Source organism: Plecotus auritus (genome assembly GCF_963455305.1).
Source record: "Plecotus auritus genome assembly, chromosome: 8".
In the NCBI taxonomy this organism is placed as follows: domain Eukaryota; kingdom Metazoa; phylum Chordata; class Mammalia; order Chiroptera; family Vespertilionidae; genus Plecotus; species Plecotus auritus.
The window spans coordinates 128,541,964-128,565,478 of NC_137782.1; the positions used below are offsets into that span (position 1 = coordinate 128,541,964).

At 50.8% G+C, this 23,515-nt stretch overlaps 1 protein-coding gene across 3 annotated transcripts in view; it reads left to right on the forward strand.

The window, feature by feature from the left end:
• Positions 1-23,515, forward strand: part of SLC4A5 (solute carrier family 4 member 5) — a gene marked incomplete at its 5' end in the record, with an annotated part of 69,709 nt that overhangs the window by 40,928 nt on the left and 5,266 nt on the right. For 2 of the 3 annotated variants that reach the window (XM_080683467.1, XM_080683469.1), the window contains 16 exons: positions 105-262; positions 926-1,013; positions 1,965-2,119; positions 2,486-2,671; positions 3,762-3,936; positions 5,709-5,842; positions 6,475-6,746; positions 9,195-9,253; positions 11,633-11,833; positions 13,534-13,647; positions 14,586-14,747; positions 15,744-15,922; positions 17,189-17,261; positions 19,371-19,439; positions 20,278-20,451; positions 21,867-22,022. In XM_080683467.1, the coding sequence (XP_080539593.1) occupies positions 105-262; positions 926-1,013; positions 1,965-2,119; positions 2,486-2,671; positions 3,762-3,936; positions 5,709-5,842; positions 6,475-6,746; positions 9,195-9,253; positions 11,633-11,833; positions 13,534-13,647; positions 14,586-14,747; positions 15,744-15,922; positions 17,189-17,261; positions 19,371-19,439; positions 20,278-20,451; positions 21,867-22,022 (2,355 nt within the window). The remainder of the gene's footprint in view (positions 1-104; positions 263-925; positions 1,014-1,964; positions 2,120-2,485; positions 2,672-3,761; positions 3,937-5,708; positions 5,843-6,474; positions 6,747-9,194; positions 9,254-11,632; positions 11,834-13,533; positions 13,648-14,585; positions 14,748-15,743; positions 15,923-17,188; positions 17,262-19,370; positions 19,440-20,277; positions 20,452-21,866; positions 22,023-23,515) is intronic. The other variant, XM_080683468.1, reaches the window with a different exon arrangement.

A 23,515-nucleotide genomic window follows, 5' to 3' on the forward strand; every position in this document is an offset into this window, starting at 1 on the left:
TCCAAGTTAGGGCTCCACAGCCATCTGAAGGTGGGTGAGGGAATGAGAGCTGGAACCCCTGCAGGTGAGTAACCATGGGCTCCTCGTTCTCCCTCCTTGACCAGCGGAAAAACAAATTCATGAAGAAGATCCCCAAGGACTCAGAAGCCTCCAACGTGCTCGTGGGGGAGGTGGACTTCCTGGACCAGCCTTTCATCGCCTTCGTGCGTCTCATCCAGTCAGCCATGCTGGGAGGGGTGACCGAGGTGCCGGTCCCCACCAGGTGAGGGCCATTGAAATCTGCCCCCCACGACTGCCTTCAGGTGACTAGCTGTCCATTCAGTCAGCATTAAGTACTGGTGAAGACAACCCTAAAACAGAGATGGGGAATAGGGAATTGGCTGTGGAGGGAAGTATTTGACTTGGGAAGAGTTTTAGAGCGTTTATTTAAAGCAATCACTCGAAAGCAGGAGCCAATAGCTGGGAGAGATGCTGTTGGTGGCTCTGGGATACCAGAACACAGTGAGGATGCTCGAGGGAGAGCTGTGGGAGTGAAGAGGAAATGTCTCTCCAAAGCAAACATAGGCGTCAAAAGAGGGAAGGGGCCCAGCTGGTGTGGCTCAGTGGTTGAGCATCAACCTATGAACCAGGAGGTTATGGTTCAATTCCTGGTCAGGGCACATGCCCAGGTTGTGGGCTCAATCCCCAGTAGGGGGCGTGCAAGAGGCAGCTGATCAATGATTCTCACCAATGTTTCTCTCCCTCTCCTTTCCTCTCTCTGAAAATCAATAAAATAAAATAAATATTTTTTAAGAAGGAATAGACAAGTTTACAGCCAGTTAAAAAGTTAAGAATGGATACTGTTTGGAGCCAGAGAACCCTTCTCTTCACCTGCTTCTGTTTTTCATTCTCACTTTCTTCTTCCTCCTCCTTCATCTCCTTGCAGATTTCTGTTCATACTGCTGGGACCTTCTGGGAGAGCGAAGTCCTACAATGAAATTGGCCGAGCAATTGCCACCCTCATGGTAGATGATGTAAGTGGGAACGAGAAATGTATTCCCAATGTCATGGCTTCTGAATCAAGCACTGAGCCTTCACTCATTCATTTAGCCAATAGGCACATTGAGTACCTACTGTGTGCCAGGCTCTGTGTAGGTGCTGAGGATTATGAGGATGAGGGAATAGTCATCCTCATAATAGTTGATGCCCTTTAGGAGTGTCAACTGGGTGGGGAGACAGACCTATAATCCAGGAGTCCTGGCAGGCTTCACACATGAGGGGCTTTAAAGCTACGATGAGCAGGAGGTGGTAGGTAGACCCACTATGAGCCTGGGAGACAGGCATTCCAGACAAAGGGAACGGGGGCCAAGGTTGGGAGACAGAGAAGCTGGATGGAAGTGGTTCAATGTAGGCTCAGTGTTAGAGCTTTGAGAGCAGGAGGTGTCACAGAGAGGCGAGTCAGAGACCACACTGAGCCTGTGGGCGGAGTGGAGAGTGCATACTCTTCCAGAAGTGATGGGGGGCCTAGAGGACTTTAACCACAGGCAGGATCCCATCAGATCTGTGTCAGCACGAACACTCTGGAGACACGGTGGAATGAGGCAACCGACCCCCCAAGGATGAAGGCTAGGAAGTTACAAACAGATTTCAAATAGCTGAGCTTCTCGTGCGGGCTCTGCAACAGGTTTTCTAACGAGCGTGCTCTGTGCAAAACTGAAAGCAGAAAGGTTGCCACTCAACAAAAGTCCGACAGCTGGAATGTGGAGACCTGGCCTTCATATCCAAGAGGGACCAGCTGCCCTCGAGGCTGCTGTTTCCAGTGGCCTTATATCACCACCGGGTTGTTGTTCTCATTTCAAAATCTGAGAGCAAATTGGCAGCAGGAGCAACGGATCAAAGCGATTTTCTCCCGGCGTGCTCCCGTGAGGTGGTAACACGGAGACAGTGGGCAGAGAGCTGACCGTTCTCCTCCTCCTCACGGCCAGCTCTTCAGCGACGTGGCCTATAAAGCCCGCAATCGGGAAGATCTGATCGCTGGCATCGACGAGTTTCTGGATGAGGTCATCGTCCTTCCCCCTGGAGAATGGGACCCAAATATCCGAATCGAACCCCCCAAGAAGGTGCCCTCTGCAGACAAGAGGTGAGTATGTGAATGGAGGGGTGGCGAGGGCAGGGAGTGGCACAAACGAAACTTCAAATCTGGCCCTTTCTTTTCTCTTTTTGGATTTAAAAGCATATTGGGGTTTATACCTTTTCTCCCCAGTTTCATTTTATTTATCTCTAAAAAAAAATCAGAAGCAAAAATGCTGAATTTAAACATCTATAAACTCTGGGTGACCTGTGTGTGGGTATTGTTCCATCATTTTCCACATTTTTCTCTGTATTTTAAGATATTTTATAATTTTTGTTGGAGACATAAGAGGTATTCTGGGGACAGTCCTGGGGGGTGTTGAGCTCTTCCCAGGATTGAGAGCCACACTGTCCCATGTCCCCCTTCTTCTTCCAGGAAATCCGTGTTCTCCCTGGCCGAGCTAGGCCAGATGAACGGCTCTGTGGCGGGAGGCGGTGCGGCTGCAGGAGGAGGCCCTGGAGGTGGCAGTGGCGGTGGTGGGGTCGGCGGAGGGAGCAGCGCGGATGACAGAGAGATGCCGGCCAAGCACGAAATCGGGGAAGAGCTTATCTGGACAGGAAGGTGCCCAGCCCAGGCCTGGCATCCTTCAATGTGTCTCCTTCCCACCCTCCCTGTAGGAACCTTCCCCCTCTCCCTGCAGCACCCACTCCGCACCAGGAGGTCTGGCCCGGGGTCTGGCCATTGCACTCTTTTCTTCCTCATACCCTCAAAGGCCCTCCTGCACCCAGCAAAAGGGCTCCCACAGGAGAGGACAGGCGGGACCCAGCACAGGAATGGAGGAACCCAAACTTTTCTTTAGACACCCCTTTTTCCTCTATTAGTTTTCTAGGGCTGCCACAAGCGTCACAGACGAGGTGGCTTAAACCACAGAACTTTATTCTCTCGCAGTTCTGGAGGCTAGAAGTTCCCAGTCGGAAGGCCAGCAGGGCTGTGCTCCCTCTGAGACCCTGGGGAAGTGCTTCCTTGCGTCTCCTTAGCTTCTGGTGGTGCTGCCAGTCCTCGTGTTCCCCGGCAGCAGCTGCGTCGCGCCCACCTCTGCCTCCATTGTCACATGGCGTTCTCCCTCTGCCGTCTTCACATGGCATTTTCCTCTTCTTATGAGGATGCCAGTCATATTGAATTTGGGCCCACCCCACTGACCTCATCCTAGCTTCACTGCATCTGCAAAGGCCCTGTTTCCAAATGAGGTCACATTCACAGGTACCAGAGGTTAACATTTGGGAGAACATAATGAACCGGTGTTATGATCAGGGCTGTCTCTACCTCAGATTCGGCCACAGCTGTGTTTACCAAGCACAGGTGCCCTGCGGATGATCAGGGACGTGAGGAGGACGGCTGTCTGTGGACCCCCGGGTTTCCATTCCCCATGGAATGTTAGGTCTACCCCAGGGCATATTCCCATCAGGCCTTCCCTCTCCCATCCAAGCTGTTTATGACCACGCTTCTCAGTGGAGATGGCGCCGACCACAAACTTTCAGTCCTAGGAGACTTCTTCCCTGGTTGTAAACGTCCTGGTGGAAAGATCCTTGCCCCCATCCACTCCTAGTCAAGTTCCCTGACTCACCCCGGACGCTGCAGACTCCTGTTAGTAGCCCTGCCCCTGCCCTGGTGTTTGTGGTGAGAAAGCAGCGCTTGGGCCTGTCTTAAGCAGGTGCTTCGGTGGCCTGTGCCTGGATGTCAAGAGGAAGCTGCCCTGGTTCCTCAGTGACTTCTACGACGGCTTCCACATCCAGTCCATCTCTGCCGTCCTATTCATCTACCTCGGCTGCATCACCAATGCCATCACCTTTGGAGGGCTTCTGGGGGATGCCACTGACAATTATCAGGTGTGTGTGCAGCACATGAGTGCAAACCTCAGTAAAATCCGCTGCCACTGGGTGGCAGTAAGGAGCTTTGTCCTATAATCTCCAAACCAAGTCTGCCATCCAGGCTCAGACCATCACTTTTAGTAATTCTTTACCCTTCAAAAGATGAGTAACAAGATCTTAAAAGATCTAAGGCTAAATCATGGTACTAAAGACTAAATTTAAGGACTGTGTAAATCAAACTTTTAAGGAGAATCATCTGCTCTGTTTGATACTTTCCACACTGCTTGAATGAACTTACCAACACAATTAACGAGTTGTTGATTGTGGCCTTCTCCTCACCAACCTTAAGTTCTTCACTTGGAGTTAAGACATCTTTAGAATGATGGTAAACTGTTTCCACGACAATACAGGCCTCTCTGGGGAAAACACCCGCTCAGCAGACATTAGCTGGAGCTCCAAACAAGGGTCTTCTCTGAAGGGGGCCCTCAAGAGAGAACCACTAGAAAGCTCAAAACATCAGGGTGAAGACACGTTTTCCCAGATAAATTGAGATGAACCCCTATCGCCAGCCCACTTCACTCTCCTGAGCTGCAGGTCCAATATCCAGCTGCCTCTGGGCATATCCATATGGGATCCCCCAACTCACAGGGTCTACATGGCATCCACTATCTTCCCTCCAGACCTGCTGTTCTACCATCACAGCCGGTGACACCATGGTTCACCCCATTATTCACGTACTGACTCATAAACCCAGCTTCCCCGAGTGGCCCTCATAGCATGGTCATACCTGCTCTCACACCTCATCTCCCAGTGTTCCCTTCTCAGATCCCTGTCCGCCACACTCATTCTGCATTGATTTCCATCAGTCCTTTGTCATCGTTCAGTTCCCCAAAGCCATGCTTTCTTCAGGTCCAGCCTTTGTATAGTGTTCCCTCTTCCCGGGACACTCTCATCACTCCACTTCCTCTCTGGTCAGTGTGTGGGTATCAGCTTCCACATATCTACCTCTGGAGAGGCCTTCCTCACCACTCCTTTACCTCTACTGTGTGCTCCTCCGGCACCCTCACCTTATCCCAGCTTCTACACTCCTTAGCAGTGGTTCTCAACAAGGGATGATTCTGACCCCCCAGGAGACATTGGGTAATATCTAGAGATAGTGTGGGTTCTCATAACTGGGAAGGGGTGCTACTTGCATTTAGTAGGTAGAGGCCAGGGATGCTGCTAAACACCCTGCAATGCACAGCACAGCCCCCACACAAAGAATTATCAAGCTTGAAATGTCAGTAGTACTGAAGTTGAGAAACTGCTGTATAGAAATTGCCTGGTTACTTGTCTATATCTCCCACTAGACTAAAAATGCATGATCTTGTTTACTGATATGTCCCCAATAGTTAGCACAATGCCTGATACATACAAGGCACTTAATGAATTCTGAATGAATGAATGGTCTAACCTCCAAAAGCACCTAGTAGAATGACTGAATGATTGGATGGATAAATGGGCTGTCCTCTGGGAGTAGAATGGGCACGGGGACAAGTAGAACCATTGGCATCCCTGTTTCCTAGGTCCTAGGGTGCCAAAAGGAAGTCACACAGGACCTTTATCCCAATGGAATTAGAGTGATGTGGGGGATTGTGGAGTAGGAGATGGGGAGCAGAACTTGGGAAGTAGAGGGCCTAGAATAAAGGGTGGGCACTGTGGCCTGGGTCCCTGGTGAGATAGGTGTGATCGGTTTTGTGCCAAAAGACCCCTTCTGCCTCCACGGAGCCTCACATTCCTTGTGCCCCCAGGGAGTGATGGAGAGCTTCCTGGGCACTGCCATGGCCGGCTTCTTGTTCTGCCTCTTCTCGGGACAGCCTCTCATCATCCTGAGCAGCACAGGGCCCATCCTCATCTTCGAGAAGCTCCTCTTTGACTTTAGCAAGTAGGTGTTCCTCGGGCAGTCTGCCGAGACTGGGGTGGGGGAAAACCCCAAAGGGGAGGCAGGGCAAGCAGGTCCAAAGCTGTCTTTATCTGTGCAGAGAGGACTGCCAGGTGGTCCCTCTGACTTCCCCTAGCTACCTGCCTCTAAGTCACCTTAGTGTATATTAGCATAGCGGACAGGGAGACATCCAGGCAAGACGAGAGGAGAGAATTCACAGCACTCTGCTTGTGAGCAATGATGACTTGGAAGTCAGTGCAGGGCATGAAAAGTTGAGCTGAGGGTCAGAAGGCTCCATTCTAACCTGGGCAGCCATGAAGCTATTCTAAGGCCTGCCCCAGCCATCAGTCTGAAATTCCTTTTTTTTCCATTCACATGTTTGTTACCAAAATGTGAGAACTGAGATGTCTTGGCACCTTCCTGTCACCCCATGAGATCCTTTTTCAGAATTCTCAAAGATCAGACAACCCCACTCAGAAATTGTCCCAATTGTCCCTGTCTCCAGTCCTCTTGCAGTTCCTAGGAGGGCATCTGTGCCATAGGAGGGACAGATGAATCATTCAGGTGGTGTCTGGGGAGCCAAGCACAGCCCAGAGCCTTGGGCTGGAGGCCCCCCACTTTCCTCTGCCTTCCAGAGGCAATGGCCTGGACTACATGGAGTTCCGCCTCTGGATTGGCCTGCACTCAGCCATCCAGTGCCTTGCCTTGGTGGCCACGGACGCCAGCTTTATTATCAAGTATATCACCCGCTTCACTGAGGAGGGCTTCTCCACCCTCATCAGCTTCATCTTCATCTATGATGCCATCAAGAAGATGATCAGTGCCTTCAAGTACTACCCCATCAACATGGACTTTAAGCCTGACTCCATCACCACCTATAAATGTGAGTGCGTCGCTCCGGACACAGGTGAGCAGTAACCCCAGTGGTGCCCTGGGCCCCCACCCACCCACCCTCTTCCCCTCATCTTGTGTCTCTTCTCAAATGCAGGAGGGTGATCTTGCTTTGAAGGGCACCTACTGTCCCAAGAGAGCAAATGCAGAGTCTTGAACCCCGTGTTTGGAAGAAAACCTAAGGGGACAGTAACTCTAATGAGGGTCATGCTACCAGAGCCCAGGGGTGCAATCAGAGAATAAAGGAACTGGAACCAGGACAAGTTGTTTTGATTAGAACAGTGGTCGGCAAACTGCGGCTTGCGAGCCACATGCGGCTCGCAAGCCACGATTTGCCGCTCTGTTGACTAATGAGTTTGCCGACCACTGGATTAGAAGAATATGAAAAGGAAAGTTCTAGACATTTAGGAGACTGGGGAGGAGGTCACTAACTGAGGAGGGTTTCTTTCCCAGTCCACGGACCACTTGCTTGCTAATTGTTCCATCTCCCCAGTGTTGCTGCAAAACCAAGTCGGACTATGGCACAGTCACTCATTGTCACTCTTCATCACAAAAGCTTGTTTGGGGCACTTTCTTTTTAAATTTAATCTTGTTTCCATTGTAACTGATTTGTATTCTGTTTATGGATGCTGCACACACTGACTTGGCTGCTTTCAATCCCAAGTGAGTACCATTTACAAACACTAGAATTTCAAACTATTTGATACTGGGACACTCTCTGGACTTTTCCATGTTATAATTCTTCTTCACCTCAAAGCGGCTTTCCGATAAATCCTATAAAATTCCCTGTATAAAAGAATGGCTAAGCCTAAGCAGAAGATACCACAGGAGTATCTGGTGTGATTGGCGGTGGAAAGAAACCTGAGCTCACCAGGCCCAGGCAGTAGCTGGAAGTCCTCCTCCGCTGAGTGCTAGACTTGAGCCAGCCTTCTTGCCACCTTTTCTATTCCGTTGTTAATTGTGCATCACGTCTTCTTGGTCAGTGGCGTGAGGAGAGGCAGCAAATGTCCCTGATTTCTAGGGAATGAAGCTTTCCTCAGAATAATGGTAACAACTCTCTGGGGCAGCGGTCACCAACCTTTCGGACCTCACGGACCACCAGTGATCCAAGGACCACCGGTTGGCGACCGCTGCTCTGGGGTGTGGAGCTGCTAGGAGTGTTGTGACCTAAGTCGAAGCTAAGTCCCTTAGCCATGTTCAGCCAAGTTTCCCCGGAAGTGAGCAACTTAGAGGGCCCTGTGGTCCCATCCACCCATGACAGCTTGTTGGGGGCTGACGGAAGCTTCGAGAATAGCCTCTTCTGCCCTCTGGGCTCCTAACCACAGCCAGCAGGAGCTAGATGGGGCTGGCAGTGCATTTCAGATTTGTCAGCAGCAAACTGGCTGGCAGGCCTGCTCCCTCCCCAAACCTGCTGCAGCGGTACCGCTCAGTCAGCCTTCCCTGGAGGAGGAAGGCGGGAGGACTTGGCCCTTGTGCACCCATGCAGTGCAGGAGCAAGAGGGAAGGCAGAAGTGGCCCTCCAAGACCTGCCTTGGTAATGAGTGGCCACAGACCCCAGGGCAGGCCTCACAGTTCCTCTCAACTCTTCTCACTGCCCTGATGGAACCCTCCCATGCTCCACTTAGAGTTAGGGATGCTGAGGCTGGACTGGGTTTAAGCTTCCTCAGCTTCCACTGGAGCAAGCACAGATTAGAGAAGATCACATCAAAGCCAACCAGCTCTTCAGGCCCAGCTGACCTAAAAACCAGCCAACCGAACAAACAAAAATAGCACATGTGGACGGGGCCAGGGCCGGGGAGAAGGGAAGTATGTGGGGAGAGGAGTAGGACAGGGAAGACGCTCGCTGGGTGGAGCTGGGAGGTGTCTAGGCTCTGGGCCAGCCTGCCTGGAACGGGTCACGGCTCCTCCAGGTTTGAGCTGTGTGACCTTGGGCAATGGGCAGGTTACTTGACCTCTCTGGGCCTCAGTTACCTCATCGTTAAAATGGGGAGACTTTTTTCAGATTTAGGAACTTAGCCAGATGGTGTGTGTAAAGGTTTGGCAAGGTGCATGGCATAGAGTTAAGTTCTTTGAAAATGTTTAAAGACATGAGTCCAGTGGCTGGTAGGGATGCAAAAGGCACGTTATTCACTGATTTGTGTCAGCCCTTGGTCTTGGCAACAGCTCTCTTACTTCAGGTTATAGAGCCAGCCCTTCAGTATCAGAGAGCAGCTGCCTTAGCCTGGCCCAGCTGGTCTTGGAGCTGCTGCCTAGGCCCCCACCACCACCTCCCTGCCCCCTGCTGTCTCTGGACAAAGTGAGGAGAATGCAGAGGGGCGGGGCTCGATGAGCACCCTCACAACGGAGCCAATCCCTGGCTCTATGGGACTGGAGGAAGATGGGAAGGGTGGGGGCCCTGAGGGGAGGTCACAGACCCCCTGCCCAGAAGTTGCTGACCCGCCCCATGTCCTACGCTCACCCACAGCGAACATAACCGGGTTCAATGCCTCAGCCCTGCTGCCACCAAACACCAACACTTCTCTGGTAAGTCCTTTCCTCTTACCACTTGAGAGCTTTGTGGGAAGGGTGGAGAAGTTGGGAAACAGGCCATCTTATGGCAACCCAGACTTGCAGAGGTCAACCCAGCTGCCCATCAGGGTCCCCTGTGGAGCCTTGTCAATGCATATTTTAATTTTATGTACATTCTGTCAAAATCCCTTTTTATAACATGCTTTATTCCATAAGATGTATGTGCATAAATATCACACACACACACACACACACACAGGGGAGGTAGACATGAGGAATAAATAAGGCTGCATAAACAACACTGTGAACAGTTTCCCATCCACCTTTCTTCCTCTTCCTGCCTTTCTACCTGGGATCCCCACTTCCCACCTGCAGGCCCCTCTCTGTTTACTTCATATTCATGCTCCCCCTTCACTGTGTCTGATCTGTCCTTTGTGCTCAGGGGCCCCAGGCCCTCAGACCTGGCCTGCTTTTCCCAATAATAATGAGCAGTAGCCCTCATTATTAGGAGGGAAAAAAGGAGAGTAATTTATAATAAAATTTAATGTATATTGTAAAAATTTAATGCGTCAAGATTCAGGCTCCAATGATGGGAAGTCCAAAACCAGGTGAAGGGTAGGTTGGCGCTCGGGGAGATTCTTGAACCTCTCATGTCCCCAAGGTCGCTCCTTCAGTCACCCCCATACAGGTAGCTGACAGCTCAGTTGGCAATTTAACCTAATATTTTTCAAATATCTGATCGTGAGAGAGGAAGAATGGAATTAGCCAGCGCCTGTGTCTGAATACTTATTATCTGCAAGGTGCTGTGTGTGCTGTGAGGGCCAAGAAGACATGTAGGAAACAGACCCGGTTCTGCCCTCAAACTTGCTTGTCCAAAGCCTGTGGAGATGGACCGGAAAGTACTGGACAGCACAGGCAGAGCATGCCATGTGTCAAACACAGGCCACGCGTGCGCTTCCACGCTGGAGAGGAAGGCCTGCTGGACACCCAGGAACTCCATCCTGGCTTAAAGGTCGGGAAGTTGCTTCTGTAGAGAGAAGCACATTCCCATTCCAGTTGAGGGACCAGCATAGACAGAAGGGCACAAAAGGAAAAGCACAAACCTGTTCGTGACAGTGAGTGGACCACCGGGCTGAGACAGTGTGAGGTGGGGTCGTGCAGGGAAACCACAAGAGATGAGCTGGGAGAGAGACGTTGGGCCAGACCAATGGAGAGTAGAGGCATGCTACCCTGCAGGGGGCGTTTTTAATTGCTACAGTGATTCAGGGACACCTGGCAGTAGATGGCTGGGCCTCTCTCTTCGTGTGGTTTTTCTCCCACCCTGAGCTTTCTCACAGCACCGTGGCCTCACGGTTCCAAGAGGGTGAGAGCAGATGCTGCAAGGCCCCGTGAGGCCGTGGCTCAGAACCTGCTCAGAGCCACTTCCTCTCCATCCTGTTGGTCTCAGCAGGCCCCGGGGAGCCCCGATTTAAAGGGGTGGAGAAATAGACTGCACCTTTTGATGAGAACTGTCAGTGTCATGTTGCAAAGGAGCGTGGACACAGGGAGCCATGATTCATTGGGGCATTGTCATTATGGCAAACTACCACACTTCTCTTAATCCACACATCCATTATAATTGCAAGCATCTGTTTACTTCATTATGTACGTTCCTGAAATTTGCACATTAAATTTTTTAAAAATATGTTAAATTTTATTACAAATCACTCTCCTTTTATTCCTCCTTTTATTACACTTAGAGACATATATGAATATATATGTGGGTATATACATATATGAATATATGTACACATAGGTACACTTAGGAACATACATATGTATGTATATATATGAATATGTGTATAGGAATATACATAAGAATATATAATATACATTCCTCCATATTTATACATATAAAATGGTTGTGTGCCCCGGATTTTAGCCATCGGGGACACCAAAAGGGGAAGTGCCTGAAGCAGCTGACCCAAGAAGGGTCAAACAAGGGTGGGATATGAGCCCCAATATGTGAAAGGGTGTGTATAGGGATAGGAAAGGGAAGAGTAAGTGTGAGACACTCCAGGAAGAAGGTGGCCTGAGGTGGGAGCGAGGCCTGCTGAGGAGGAGGGCATCCTACCCTCTGTGCTTTTCCTCCTTGCTAACACAGCAGTGCATCCTAGAACACAAATAAGAACACATCTCCGCTTCTAATTGCCCAACGGAGCCTCCTGTTGGTCCTTCCTTAAAGCAACCTGTCTCCAGGAGCATCATCTGTTGCTGGGCCATGGGGCAGAAAGGCTAGGGCCCCTCAGAGAGCAGGAGGGGCATGTGGGCTGCCTAGGGATTGTGGGGGAGGAGGGGCAGAGTTGACCCATGAGGACGGCCCTGACCCTTTCTCTCCTGTGCTTGGTCTCCAAGTACAACCCCCTTAACCTCACAGCACTGGACTGGTCCCTGCTGAGTAAAAAGGAGTGTCTGAACTACGGTGGGCGCCTGCTCGGGAATTCCTGCCAGTTCATCCCAGACCTGGCACTCATGTCCTTCATCCTTTTCTTCGGGACATACTCTATGACCCTGACCCTGAAAAAGTTCAAATTCAGCCGCTATTTTCCTACCAAGGTAAGCTCACCCTGCAGTTAGAAGGGGACCTAGAGTCAGACTATTCACAAGATCTCCCTGAAAAGATTCTGACCCACTCGCAGGATGGACACATCAGCACTGGCTCACTGACGTTTTTCAGGTTAATAGTGCAGACTTGGAGTCAGAGAGAACTGGGTCCCCTTGTTAAGTACCCTTGATAACACCCTGGTATTGTCAGACTTTTTTCTTTTTTGGGTAGTAGTACCTCTTCCTTGTGTTTTTTAAATTTCCATTTCCCTGATATGTTGCAACTATCTTCTCGCACTCTTTTATTGGCTCTTGAAACTTTCTTAATGATATCTTTTTATTAATAGAAATTATTAATTTTACTATAATAAAATATATCAAAATTTTCCTCAAGGAAAATATTGGACAGAAGATATTCTCTTATGTTATCTTCTAAAAGTTTTATTGTTTTCCTTTCATATTAGATCTGCAACCTATCAGAATTGCTTTTGACATATAGTATGAAGTAGTATTTCTTTGTTTTTGTATAGATAGTCTATTATTCCAGCACTTAAAAAAAAGAATCTTTCCCTCACTGCTCTTCAATGCTTCCTTTGCCATTTATCAAATTTCACACATGATAAGGTCTATTTCTGGGTTCTTTATTCTGCTTCATTGGTTTATTCATATTCCAATATCACAATCTTCACAATCTTATAAGTCTGTATATCTTACAGACCAACCTCTCACTCTTTGTCCCTTTTTTCAATAATGCCTTGGCCTTTGCATTTCCAGATAAGTTTTAGAATCATCTTAAATTTCACCAAAATAAAAACTTACTGGAGTTTTGATAAGATTATATTGACTACATGTCAATTTGGGGAAAAATGACAACCTTCAAATTTTGAGTCTTCTGATCCATGAATATAGTATACCTCGCCCTTTATTAAGATTTTGTTTATTTCCATAATGTTTTAAATTAATTACATATGTTATTTTAATACCTGTTTTAAAGGGGAGTAGGAGGTACAGGGAACAAATTCATTGTGCCATTTGTAGCCTGCCCCTGCCCCTCCTAATTGCTTTCCCTATTGTTCTCTGGAAACTGCTGTCTCTGAAGAGATACAAAAAAGGTGACAGGGTAGCCGGTGGTGTGGAAGGGTGGTCAGAGGGCAGGGAGATGAGGTCCAGAGCCTGGCCTAGGATGGGCCTCCTGAAACAGAGAAGCAAGAGATCATGGACTCTTAGTGGAAAGAAGGTCTGAGGGTAGCCAGGGGTCCTCAAAAGAGTTGGGGGCCTTCCCTCCCAGCCTGGGTGGCAGTGCAACAATCTGTCACACATTTTTAGGAGCTAAGGTTTTCTTCAGAGTTCAGCCGTTGTCCTTACCACCACTGTTGGGTGACCCAGTTCAGTCTGTCATTACCAAAAAATGTCAGTGATGGCTGCCATGCCTTGTGCATAACAACAGTTCCCACTGGACTAATAATATGCCAAGCCCTTGGAATGCATCATAGCTCACTTATGCCTATGAGGTAGGTGTATCCTTATCTTCATTAAACAGATGAGGAAACCGAGGCTCTGAGAGATGACGTGCTTTCCCAAGATCACATAGCCAGTGAGGGCTGAGCCTAGGTCAAGCCCACGCTCTTAACCATCCTCCTCTTTGCTGCCTGGGAACTAGATCCACCTGCAGGTGGGTGGGTAATTTCAATCACTTGCTCATCTTTCTGCAGATCCGGGCCCTGGTAGCTGACTTTTCCATTGTCTTCTCCATCCTGTTGTTCTGTGGAATCGATGCCTGTTTCGGGCTGGAAACCCCCAAGCTGCATGTGCCCAGTGTCATCAAGGTTTGCTCTGGGCAGTAGCTCTGCTGCTCACTGGCTGCAGATCTGGTCCCCTCTACACTGATCCGACTGTCAGGACTGTCAGCCAAGTGACCCTGGGGGTTCTCTGTGCATGCTCCACCCATCCTGGGCAGAACAGCCTCCCAGGGAGATCCTTTGAGCTGACAGGTTGGGGCTATATTCACAACGAAACCCCACTGTGTGGCCACAGGGTGGGGAGGTGATGGAATCTAGCTGAAGCCCTTGATTGCCACTTGAGGGCCTACAATTTCCTGGCAGTCTGCAAGCTTGGTCACCTGGGTCCTGTTGAAAATGACCCTTTAGAACAGTGATTCTAAAAGTGTGGTCCCAGACCAGCATCAAGAAAACCACTGCTTCACAAATCCTCCCCCCTCCTCCCCTCCCCCACAGAGTCCACAGTTTGTGCCACCACCTCCCAAGGAGCACCCTCCTTCTATACTGGGCTGGGTGGTACAGGTTCTAGAACAGGCCCTTCCTGACTTTGAGGGATTGACCTTCACAACCTCACTTCAAGGTTCTCCTAAGGAGCTCAAGCACACCCCAGACAGGCAGTGGGCCCATCAAATTCTTTATTCTTGCCTGTTGGGCCTCATTTCTGCACCTTTTTGGTTTGCAATTAAGTGGTGGCTGCAAGCTCCCTCCCAACACCCTCTGCCTGTGCACCTCCCTGTTTCCTAACCAACCCCTGGCAGCTGCCACAAATGATCCCGTTACTTCTGCTGTCACGGGGTCCTTCCCAAGTCTGTCTGCCTCAGGCTCTCTTTGTTCTAAAGTTGCAGGTGTCAATGTCCTTAAGGGAAAAGATTGCACTTGAAAAGTGCCCCAGGTGGAGGCAGGAAGGCGGGGAGAGGGGGGCCCTGGGTGGCAAGTGCACTGGGACAAGGGAGAGAGGAAAAGACCCTCTCTGTTTGCTCCACTAGCCCACAAGGGCAGACCGAGGCTGGTTCGTGGCCCCTTTTGGGAAGAACCCATGGTGGGTGTACCCAGCGAGCATCCTGCCTGCCCTGCTGGTGACCATCCTGATATTCATGGACCAGCAGATCACAGCTGTCATCGTCAACCGGAAGGAAAACAAGCTGAGGGTAAGGCTGGTGCTAGGAGCAGGGGCACAACCTTCCTCATTCCACAAAATCAGAAGGAACTAAGGGGGTAGATGGTGCATCTATCAAAACTCTGGGCCATTTCTGAAGCAATATATGAGGCCAGAAGACTGAGTTCTGGTGTGTGGGGAGAAATGTGACCTGCAAATGCAATAAGGCCACCAGAGCCAGAGTGACTTGATCCAAAGACCAGGACCAAGTCCAGCATGGGCCACTGGGCACCTTCTCCCAAGGAGACCCTCTAGCTCTGTGCCTCCTGACAGTGACCTTGGGAGTCAGAGCAGATCCTAACGGAACCGCGAGGCAGAGGAACATCCTTAGTTCTTCTGGTTCCTGCAACTCCCCACCCTGCTTCTGGGTCTGGGGAGATTCAGGCTACCCTCTCCCCCATCCCAATCTGGACCACTCTAGGTTTGGTCTAGGGCAGTGGTCAGCAAACTGTGGCTCACGAGCCACATGCGGTTCTTTGGCCCTTTGAGTGTGGCTCTTCCACAAAATATCACGTGAGGGCGCGCACGTACAGTGCGAATGAAACTTCGTGGCCCATGCGCAGAAGTCGGTTTTCGGCTCTCAAAAGAAATTTCAATCGTTGTACTGTTGATATTTGGCTCTGTTGACTAATGAGTTTGCCGACCACTGGTCTAGGGCCTGTCCCAGCCAGGGCCCCCATTCAGGAACTGCAGAGATATTGTGGCCACTGGTAGAAGCCCTTCTTCCCAAGGACCCCAGCCAGGGCCTCTTCAAGTCTGAACACCCCTCACCTTGCCCCTTCCCTGGCTCACCAAACCCTGAGGCTGATGAGGCCTGAGCACTGTAGGATGGCAGCCCCTCAGTGGTCCCTAGAAGGTCAAGGGAAGCCCTGAACCATGCTCCACCAAATGACTGCTTCGGGGAGATTTCTGTCTAGCCCCTCCCACTCCCCCACCCCCGTCAGCAACAGGCTCCTAGACAGCTTCTCCTCTCCTGCCGCCCCTGCAGAAGGCTGCTGGCTACCACCTGGACCTGTTCTGGGTGGGCATCCTTATGGCCCTGTGCTCCTTCATGGGACTCCCCTGGTACGTGGCTGCCACCGTCATCTCCATTGCCCACATCGACAGCCTCAAGATGGAAACAGAGACCAGTGCCCCAGGGGAGCAGCCCCAGTTCCTGGGGGTCAGGTAGGTGGGGCTCTGGGCTTGGGGACCCCCCTGAGCAGGAGTGGCCAGTTTGGGGGAGGGGAAGCAGGTTTCTTTTGCCATCAAGGTATTTGGGCAAAAGGGCCCCTGCTCTGACAGCTCAGGAGCCACATGGAGAGCAGTGGTATTCCTGAAGGGAGCGGGGAGGGAGATGAAAATTCAGTTCTAAGTGATGCTTTTTGTCTCAATAGATTCCAAGCACCACCATGGCCCGTATCCACACTCTCAGCTCTCGCCTATATGGGACCCTCAAGAGCCCCACAGGCCGCTTCTGACCTGTCCCTTTGTCTCCTCTCCAAGACACCCTGCCCTCACTGTCCCCCAAAGCCCTCCTCTGGGTTTGGGTCCTGCTCAATCTCCATTCCTTCAGAGAGCCTTCCGGACCGTCCCCACTCCTGGGCTGTGGCCCGTGGCCTGTCACCTCTGTTCCTCTCATGCCTATGTCAGGTCCCTGATCTGTTTCAGACACAGAAGCACACCCTCCCCCTCTGAGGTTCTCTGGGGTGAGCCCACCCCACACACTGGCCTTCTCAGAAGTGGCTGTCCTAAGAGCTTCCCCCCCTGCCCCAGGAGACCCCACTTTCCCAGTCTGCCCAGAGTGAGACTTCTCTGGTCAGGGCAGGGTCCCCTCCCAGACCCCCGAGCCCCAGACAGCTGGGCCTGAGCAATCTGCCCAGAGCGCCCAGCTCCCACCTGCACCATGTCTGGAACTGGGCACACGGGAACACACACCTGCTCTCCCACCCCTCGGTCAGACCTGTTCCGCCAGCAGCCAGGCCTCCTCCCCCCAATCCTCATTAGTCGTGCCCTACAAATGTGGGATCTTATTATAGTCAAAGGGCAGGGGTAATAAGCACTTTATATCCCATTTCATTCTCACAACAACCCAGCCCCCAGGTGGGTGCCATTGTCTCTCTCCTACTGAAGTGAAGACATTTAGGGCCTGATGCCACACAACTAGTAAGCGGCAGAGCCCACCTAAGTCTGTCTGGCTCAAGCACCCCCACTATTGGTCACTGTACTGGACAACCTTCCAAACACCCTTACAGAATACCCTCGCCTCTGTCGGGCTCCCTCTCTTCTCCTGTGTGTGCTCAGCAGGGCCTTGAGCAGCAGACTTACTCTCTGGAATGGGGGAACAAGGCAGAGGCCAGGGCCTTGGCCATAACCTTGAGGTGCCCACAGAGGGTCCTGGAACGGTCAGGGAGCATCTCCCAGTCTACCTGACCATGTGCTCTTCTCTGCCAGGGAACAGAGAGTGACCGGCACCATCGTCTTCATCCTGACGGGAATCTCCGTCTTCCTGGCTCCTATCCTGAAGGTGAGGCCCTGCACCCTCCCCCAGGACGCTTTCTGCCTGGGAAACCACTGGCCTGATGCCCCAAAGCTGGGGCAGGGTCCCCACATGGCCCCTAAAAAGGCAGGATTCTATTAGGTCAAAGAGATGTTTCATCATCATCATTGCTTTCTGGAATATTGTGTCATTTATTATCAGCAGCAGTTGGCCTTGCTGTTCTATCACCCCTCCCAGGGTCCACCTCACCTTTCTGTGAAACACAGCCCTCAGAAAGTTCTGCCAGGTCCACCGCTTAGATCAGGAGCTTCCCCAGCTGGTTGTGTGTCCATGTTGCTGTGTTTATGGCTCACGAGAGGCCTCCTAGCTTTAAAACTTGCAGGGAGGCTTCTGTACGTGTTCTTGGGGCCTGTTTCCTGCGTTTTTGTCTTGCATGTATTGGGCACATAGTGACTTTTTCCAACACAGTCTGAAGCTCCTCTTGCTCACGTCCCTCCAGAGCAGCTGGAAGAAACGAAATCATCAAACGGGAGTCCCTTCGGAGTGTGTCCTCACTCTGAGATCCTGGGGTTAGGACTTCCACACATGAATTTTGGGGACACAGTTCCGCCCATAACACCTATCAGTGGCCCTTTCCCATAATCATTGCCCACAAAGACTTTGCTGTCTTGAGTTCATCTTAGTTGTTGCTGCCCCAATCGTATGCAGATTCCCCCCCCCCCCCCGCTATGAATATCTCAGAATAAGCCATTCAGGGTGATGGTGTGAAGAACAAAAACGGAAGAGCCATGATGTTGATTCCTTTGCCATGGGAAGTATTTCTAGCCTGAGAACTGGTGTTGTTCCTTTACATTTTTACCTTGTTTCATAATACGGCAAACACCTCCCAAGCCGTGTACAAACGGAATGATGCCATGGCCCCACAGTCCTTTCTTTCAGCTCAGATGTCTTAGGTTTACAGCATATGGGTCCAAGCCATGCTTTATGTTCAAAAAATGAACAGTCTGATTTCTTTTAAAAAGAGGATGTTTGTTTGGCTAGATTTATTGACCTTCTGAAATAGTGTCTACCCGTTGGGCATGGTACTTTGGTTCTCCCACGTCACGTGCTCCAACACAAAAACCCCGGGAGTGAGGCAGAGCAGCCTGGTTCATAGTGAAGAGCCGCAGGAGCAGCTGAAGTGAAAGGAAAGTAGAAACACAGCTTAGAAAGACTGTGGAGAAATACCTCAAAAGGCTTCTAAAGAGTCATAACGGTAACTACAGGACAGTCCAACGATGTGATCCCGTTGTTGAAAAAGTAAGCCATCTACCTGTGAGCACTAGTGGTGAGTTGGTGAATAGTGGTGGTTGGCATGTACATTGTTTTGTTTCTTCTTGTTTTCTTTCTTTTTTTAATATCTTTTTATTGATTTCAGAGAGGAAGGGAGAGAGAGAGAGCTAGAAACATCAATGATGAGAGAGAATCATGGATCGGCTGCTTCCTACAGGCCTCCCACTAGGGATCGAGCCCACAGCTCGGGCATGTGCCCCAACCAGGAATCGAACCGTGACCTCCTGGTTCATAGGTGGACGGACGCTCAACCACTGAGCCATGCCAGCCGGGCTCTTCTTGTTTTCTTCATATGATTGCGTGTGATGCATGGGTTTTGTTAGTCAGCAGGTACTTCCTGCTGATGTAGGTCACTCACTAAAGGCCCCCAGCTCCCTACAAGCTGAGCAGCCCTGCTTTGGGCCCTCAGCTGGGGCTGGAGGTGGGAAGGGACAGACAGGAATAAGCAGGGGGCTTTCTATGGAGCTTTCCGATGTTCCAGAAGTTACGTCTTCAGACCACATGGTTCTCCAGGGCCCGAAGCAGGGGGCCAGGCTGGGGGAGCACTGCACACTGGACTGGCCACCCAGCTAGAGAAGGCGACAGAAGAGCCCCAGAGACCATCTCCTTCCCCACTGGCACTCTGGCTCCAGATCTGCTCTCAGACCCTCAGGTCCTCCACACCCAGCTCCTTCCACCTGGGGGAAGCCAGGCAGGCAGGCTGCCTCTGTGACCTGGCAGACACTTTCATACAGAACAGGGCAGCCCACAGCTTGCCCCAGGCAGAGGCTCAGCCCAAAGCTCTACTCCCCTCTCTCATTTCAGTACATCCCCATGCCCGTGCTGTACGGAGTCTTCCTCTACATGGGCGTGGCCTCCCTGAATGGCATCCAGGTAAGGCCCTCCCCGCGGGGTCAGCATTCCAAGTCCTGGTCTGTGTCACCAAGACCCCAAGTGCTCGCTTTCCTGACAGTTCAATTAAATAAGACTACCATTTACTATGTGCCAAGTAAAATAACTACACCGGGCACTTCATAGTGTTATATAATTAAATCTGTGTAATACCAATTTTATAGATGAGGAAACTGAGGCTCAGAATTCAAAACTCAGGTGGGGCTGAATCCAGTGAGCATTTCACTACACCTGTGACTTCTCTAGGGCAGCTCTGGCAGAAGAACACACTTTGTTTCATTCTTCTTCTTTTTTTTTTTTTTTTAATGTATTTTTATTGATTTCAGAGAGGAAGGGAGAGGGAAAGAGAGCTAGAAACATCAGTGATGAGAATCATTGATCAGTTGCCTCCTGCTTGCCCCCTACTGGAGATGAGCCTGCAACCTGGGCATGTGCCCTGAGAATCGAACCCTGACCTCCTGGTTCATAGGTCGATGCTCAACCACTGAGTCACACCAGCCGGGCTTGTTTTGTTCTTTATTTACCATGGTATACCAGGATGTTTTTAATTACTTGTGTTGCAATTAAGTTGCATTTTCTTTGACTGTGGCCGGTATTCATCTGTGGCCAGTTCCAGGGCCCAAGCCCTCCCCTGAGCTCTCGCTCTGTAAGATCTTGCTGTATGTCCTCCTATACTTCTGGTTCTCTTTCTGTGCGTCCTTATCGCCTGACCAAGGGCTCCCTTCTATGAGGCCCCACTGCAGCACCGCTTCCCCCATCCTAAGCCCCCAGCAGGGCTCCCGGGTCCCCACTGCTGGCTGATCCTCTGCTTCCTCTCCAGTTCTGGGAACGCTGCAAGCTCTTCCTGATGCCGGCCAAGCACCAGCCGGACCACGCCTTCCTGCGGCACGTGCCCCTGCGCCGGATCCACCTCTTCACTCTGGTGCAGATCCTCTGCCTGGCCGTGCTCTGGATCCTCAAGTCCACTGTGGCCGCCATCATCTTCCCGGTCATGGTAAGTGAGGTGGGGCTGGCTTCCCCTCCCGTTGGAGGTCCACTCTCACTTTCTCCTCCCTGATGGCTGACTCTGGTCAGGCAGGCACAGAGCAAGACTGGTGCTGTGAATCCAGGCCAGGTGGGGTGGGGCAGGTGGCGAGGAGGGCCAGGAAGATGGTCTGTGCGGTGGTCAGACGCTGCCGTGACAATTCGCACTCCCACCTCCGCTCAGCTCAGGTGGCAGAGCTCAGTGAGAGTGCAAAAGCCACCAACTGCCCTGCTCCAGGGCAGGATGGTGAAGCTGGGCAAATGTGACAAGGAGACTAAGGTCTCCACTGCTGACAACCAAACCAAGTGGAGAAGTAGATCTTGCTAAACAGAAACCCTTTTGCCCTAGCCGGTTTGGCTCAGTAGATAGAGCTTTGGGCCTGTGGACCGAAGGGTCCCGAGTTTGATTCCGGTCAAGGGCATGCATCTTGGTTGCAGGATCCTCCCCAGCCAGGGGCCCTGGTTGGGCTTGTGCAGGGGGCAACCAATCTATGTGTTTCTCTCACATTGATATTTCTCTCTGTCTTTCCCTTTTTACTCTCCCTAAAACTCAATGGGAAATTATCTTCAGGTGAGGAATAAGAAAGAAAGAAAGAAGAAAGAAAGAAAGAAAGGAAGGAAGGAAGGAAGGAAGGAAGGAAGGAAGGAAGGAAGGAAAAAAGAAACTCTTTCATCATTCAAACTAACTGAATTTGAGAAGCTAACTGGGGGGTGGGAAGAGCTAGAATCAGAGATGGAGAACTTCAAAGTCCAATGTCATTAACATGACGTTTGGGGAAAGGACATGAGAGTTCTGTGACTATTCTGGCAAATTTTATGTAAGTTTAAAAGTATTCCAAAATAAGAAATAAAAAGAAGAAAAAAGCCAAAAACATGTTGCCTCTGCTCCTAGATAAGCCCAGCACAGGGAAGTGGCCCCAGGCCCTGGTGGGCCCCAAAGCCTGCAGGGCTGGAGCCGGGCCAGAGAGGACAGGAGGTGGGATTTAAAATGTGCCCTCCTGGAGGGCTCTACGTAAGTGATTTTTGACCCAGTCTTCTCAGTAGGGTCCCCCAGCACCCAGCAGCGTGGGATTTGATGCAAGCTGAAGTTTGAGGACCACTGATTTAAAGAATAACTGTAGTTCTCTGACCATGGCTGCCACCTGGCTCCCCACCTCAGCCATCGCATGCTCTGTCTCTATGGGTCACCGGTAGGCATTGTCACTGAGGGAAGCCAGGCAGGATCCAAGGTGGGCAGTTGTTGAATAATGGTTGTGGGAGCTTTGAGATGGCTCCAAAGACATTGACCAGAAAATGTCTTTGAACATGGCTGCTGAGGGAAAACAACTGTGCCCAAGTTTGAACAACTGACCTGAGCCTTCCATTTTCTCCCAACTCTCACTGCAGATCCTGGGCCTCATCATTGTCCGAAGGCTGCTGGACCTCGTCTTCTCCCAGCACGACCTGGCCTGGATCGACAGTATCCTCCCAGAGAAGGAGAAAAAGGAGACGAATAAGAAGAAAAAGAGAAGGAAAGGGGCCCATGAGGACAGTGACAAGGAGGTGGGGAGGATATGAGGCTGGGCCTAGGCAGGGAGATTGAGACCCTCCCTCACGTCAGCCAGGGCCAGGGATGGGGTGGCTTCTCAGGCGGCCTGCAGCAACCCAGTCCAGGATGGGCCGAGGCTTCTGCTTATCTTGGTCTGGGTGCTGAGAGCTTGTCTGTTTCTGTGACTATCCTCAGGGTGGACCAGAGTGAAGGAGCCCGCACCCAGGGAAATGGTCATTATCAACAGCAGTGCAGCCCCCTAAGGGAACAGGGCAAAGCCTGGCCTCATCACAGAGGTTGTTAGGACTGACCTCCAAAGAATGGAGCAGGTGGTGGGGCAGTTCTGATGGGAGCTCACTAGGAGACTGGACTCCGGACAGAGAGGAGGACTGGGGACAAGGTTTGCTTAGTCCTGCCCCTAGGGTGTCAGGGCAGGAGGTGGGGAAGAGGCACAGTCCTCACTGAGAGGAGTGTAGCTACCTTCCCCAGATGCCCACAACCACTCGGTTGCCCTGACTACCCCTCCTTTTTCCCATGTCTCCTCCCCATTCCAACCCCCAAACACTTAGGGAGTCAAGAAGCCAGTCCAGAACTTATAGTAAGTCACAAATTGCTAGGCAGAAAGATTGTCTAGATCAAGTGCTCACTACAGATGATGTAACTATCCCCCAAAAGGGAAGTGATTCACCCAAGATGGACATAGAGCTGAATACCTGAGAGGGGATTAAGACAATCACTCCTGACTTTGCATCTGGTCATCTCCAATATACCAATCTGCCCATGACATCTCCTAATACCAGGCCTGGCTCCCCTTTTCCCAGTTTGACCTAAAACCACATCCCCGCATCATCCTTGAATTGTTCTCCTAGAGATCTTGCCTTTTGCAGGTCAAAACTCTTCTTAGTAAATCCTTGCTGACTGATTGGTATTGATTCAACCATCTTCTGATGGAAGTGAGGGCCCCAAACTCCCCTGGTCCTCAATTACTATCCTCTTCCAGGAAGGGAAGAGGCCCATCATTCATTCATGTTTTTCATTGATGGTTTAGACGATTTTCAAAGATAGGTTCTAAGAACAAAGAAACCAAGTCTAAGTGCCTTTTAAAAACAAATACTATTCTTTCAGATTCATTCAATAAATACTTGAATGGCTACCATGTGCCCCGAACTATTCCAGGGTTGGGGAAAAATATCTCTGGATTACATGATATATTCAATGGAAAAGCGGGATTCAATTTACACAAATTCATTTTACACACGTCCTTACACAGCTATCAGGTGAGGTTCACTCCCAGGTGACTGTCACCTTAACAGTTGAAACCGTTCTGAGTAATGTTCCCGGTAGGTTCATCCTGCCTAGGACAGTGGGCTAACCATGTGATGCCCCCTCAGTGGGCCTAAGGGTTTGCAGCAGCCCCTATTTAGTCTGGAGGCAAGGATGGCACTTTGCACACTGTGGATTTATGTATTTTCCATTTTGGCCAGAAAGGCAACGCTGTTGTATTGGT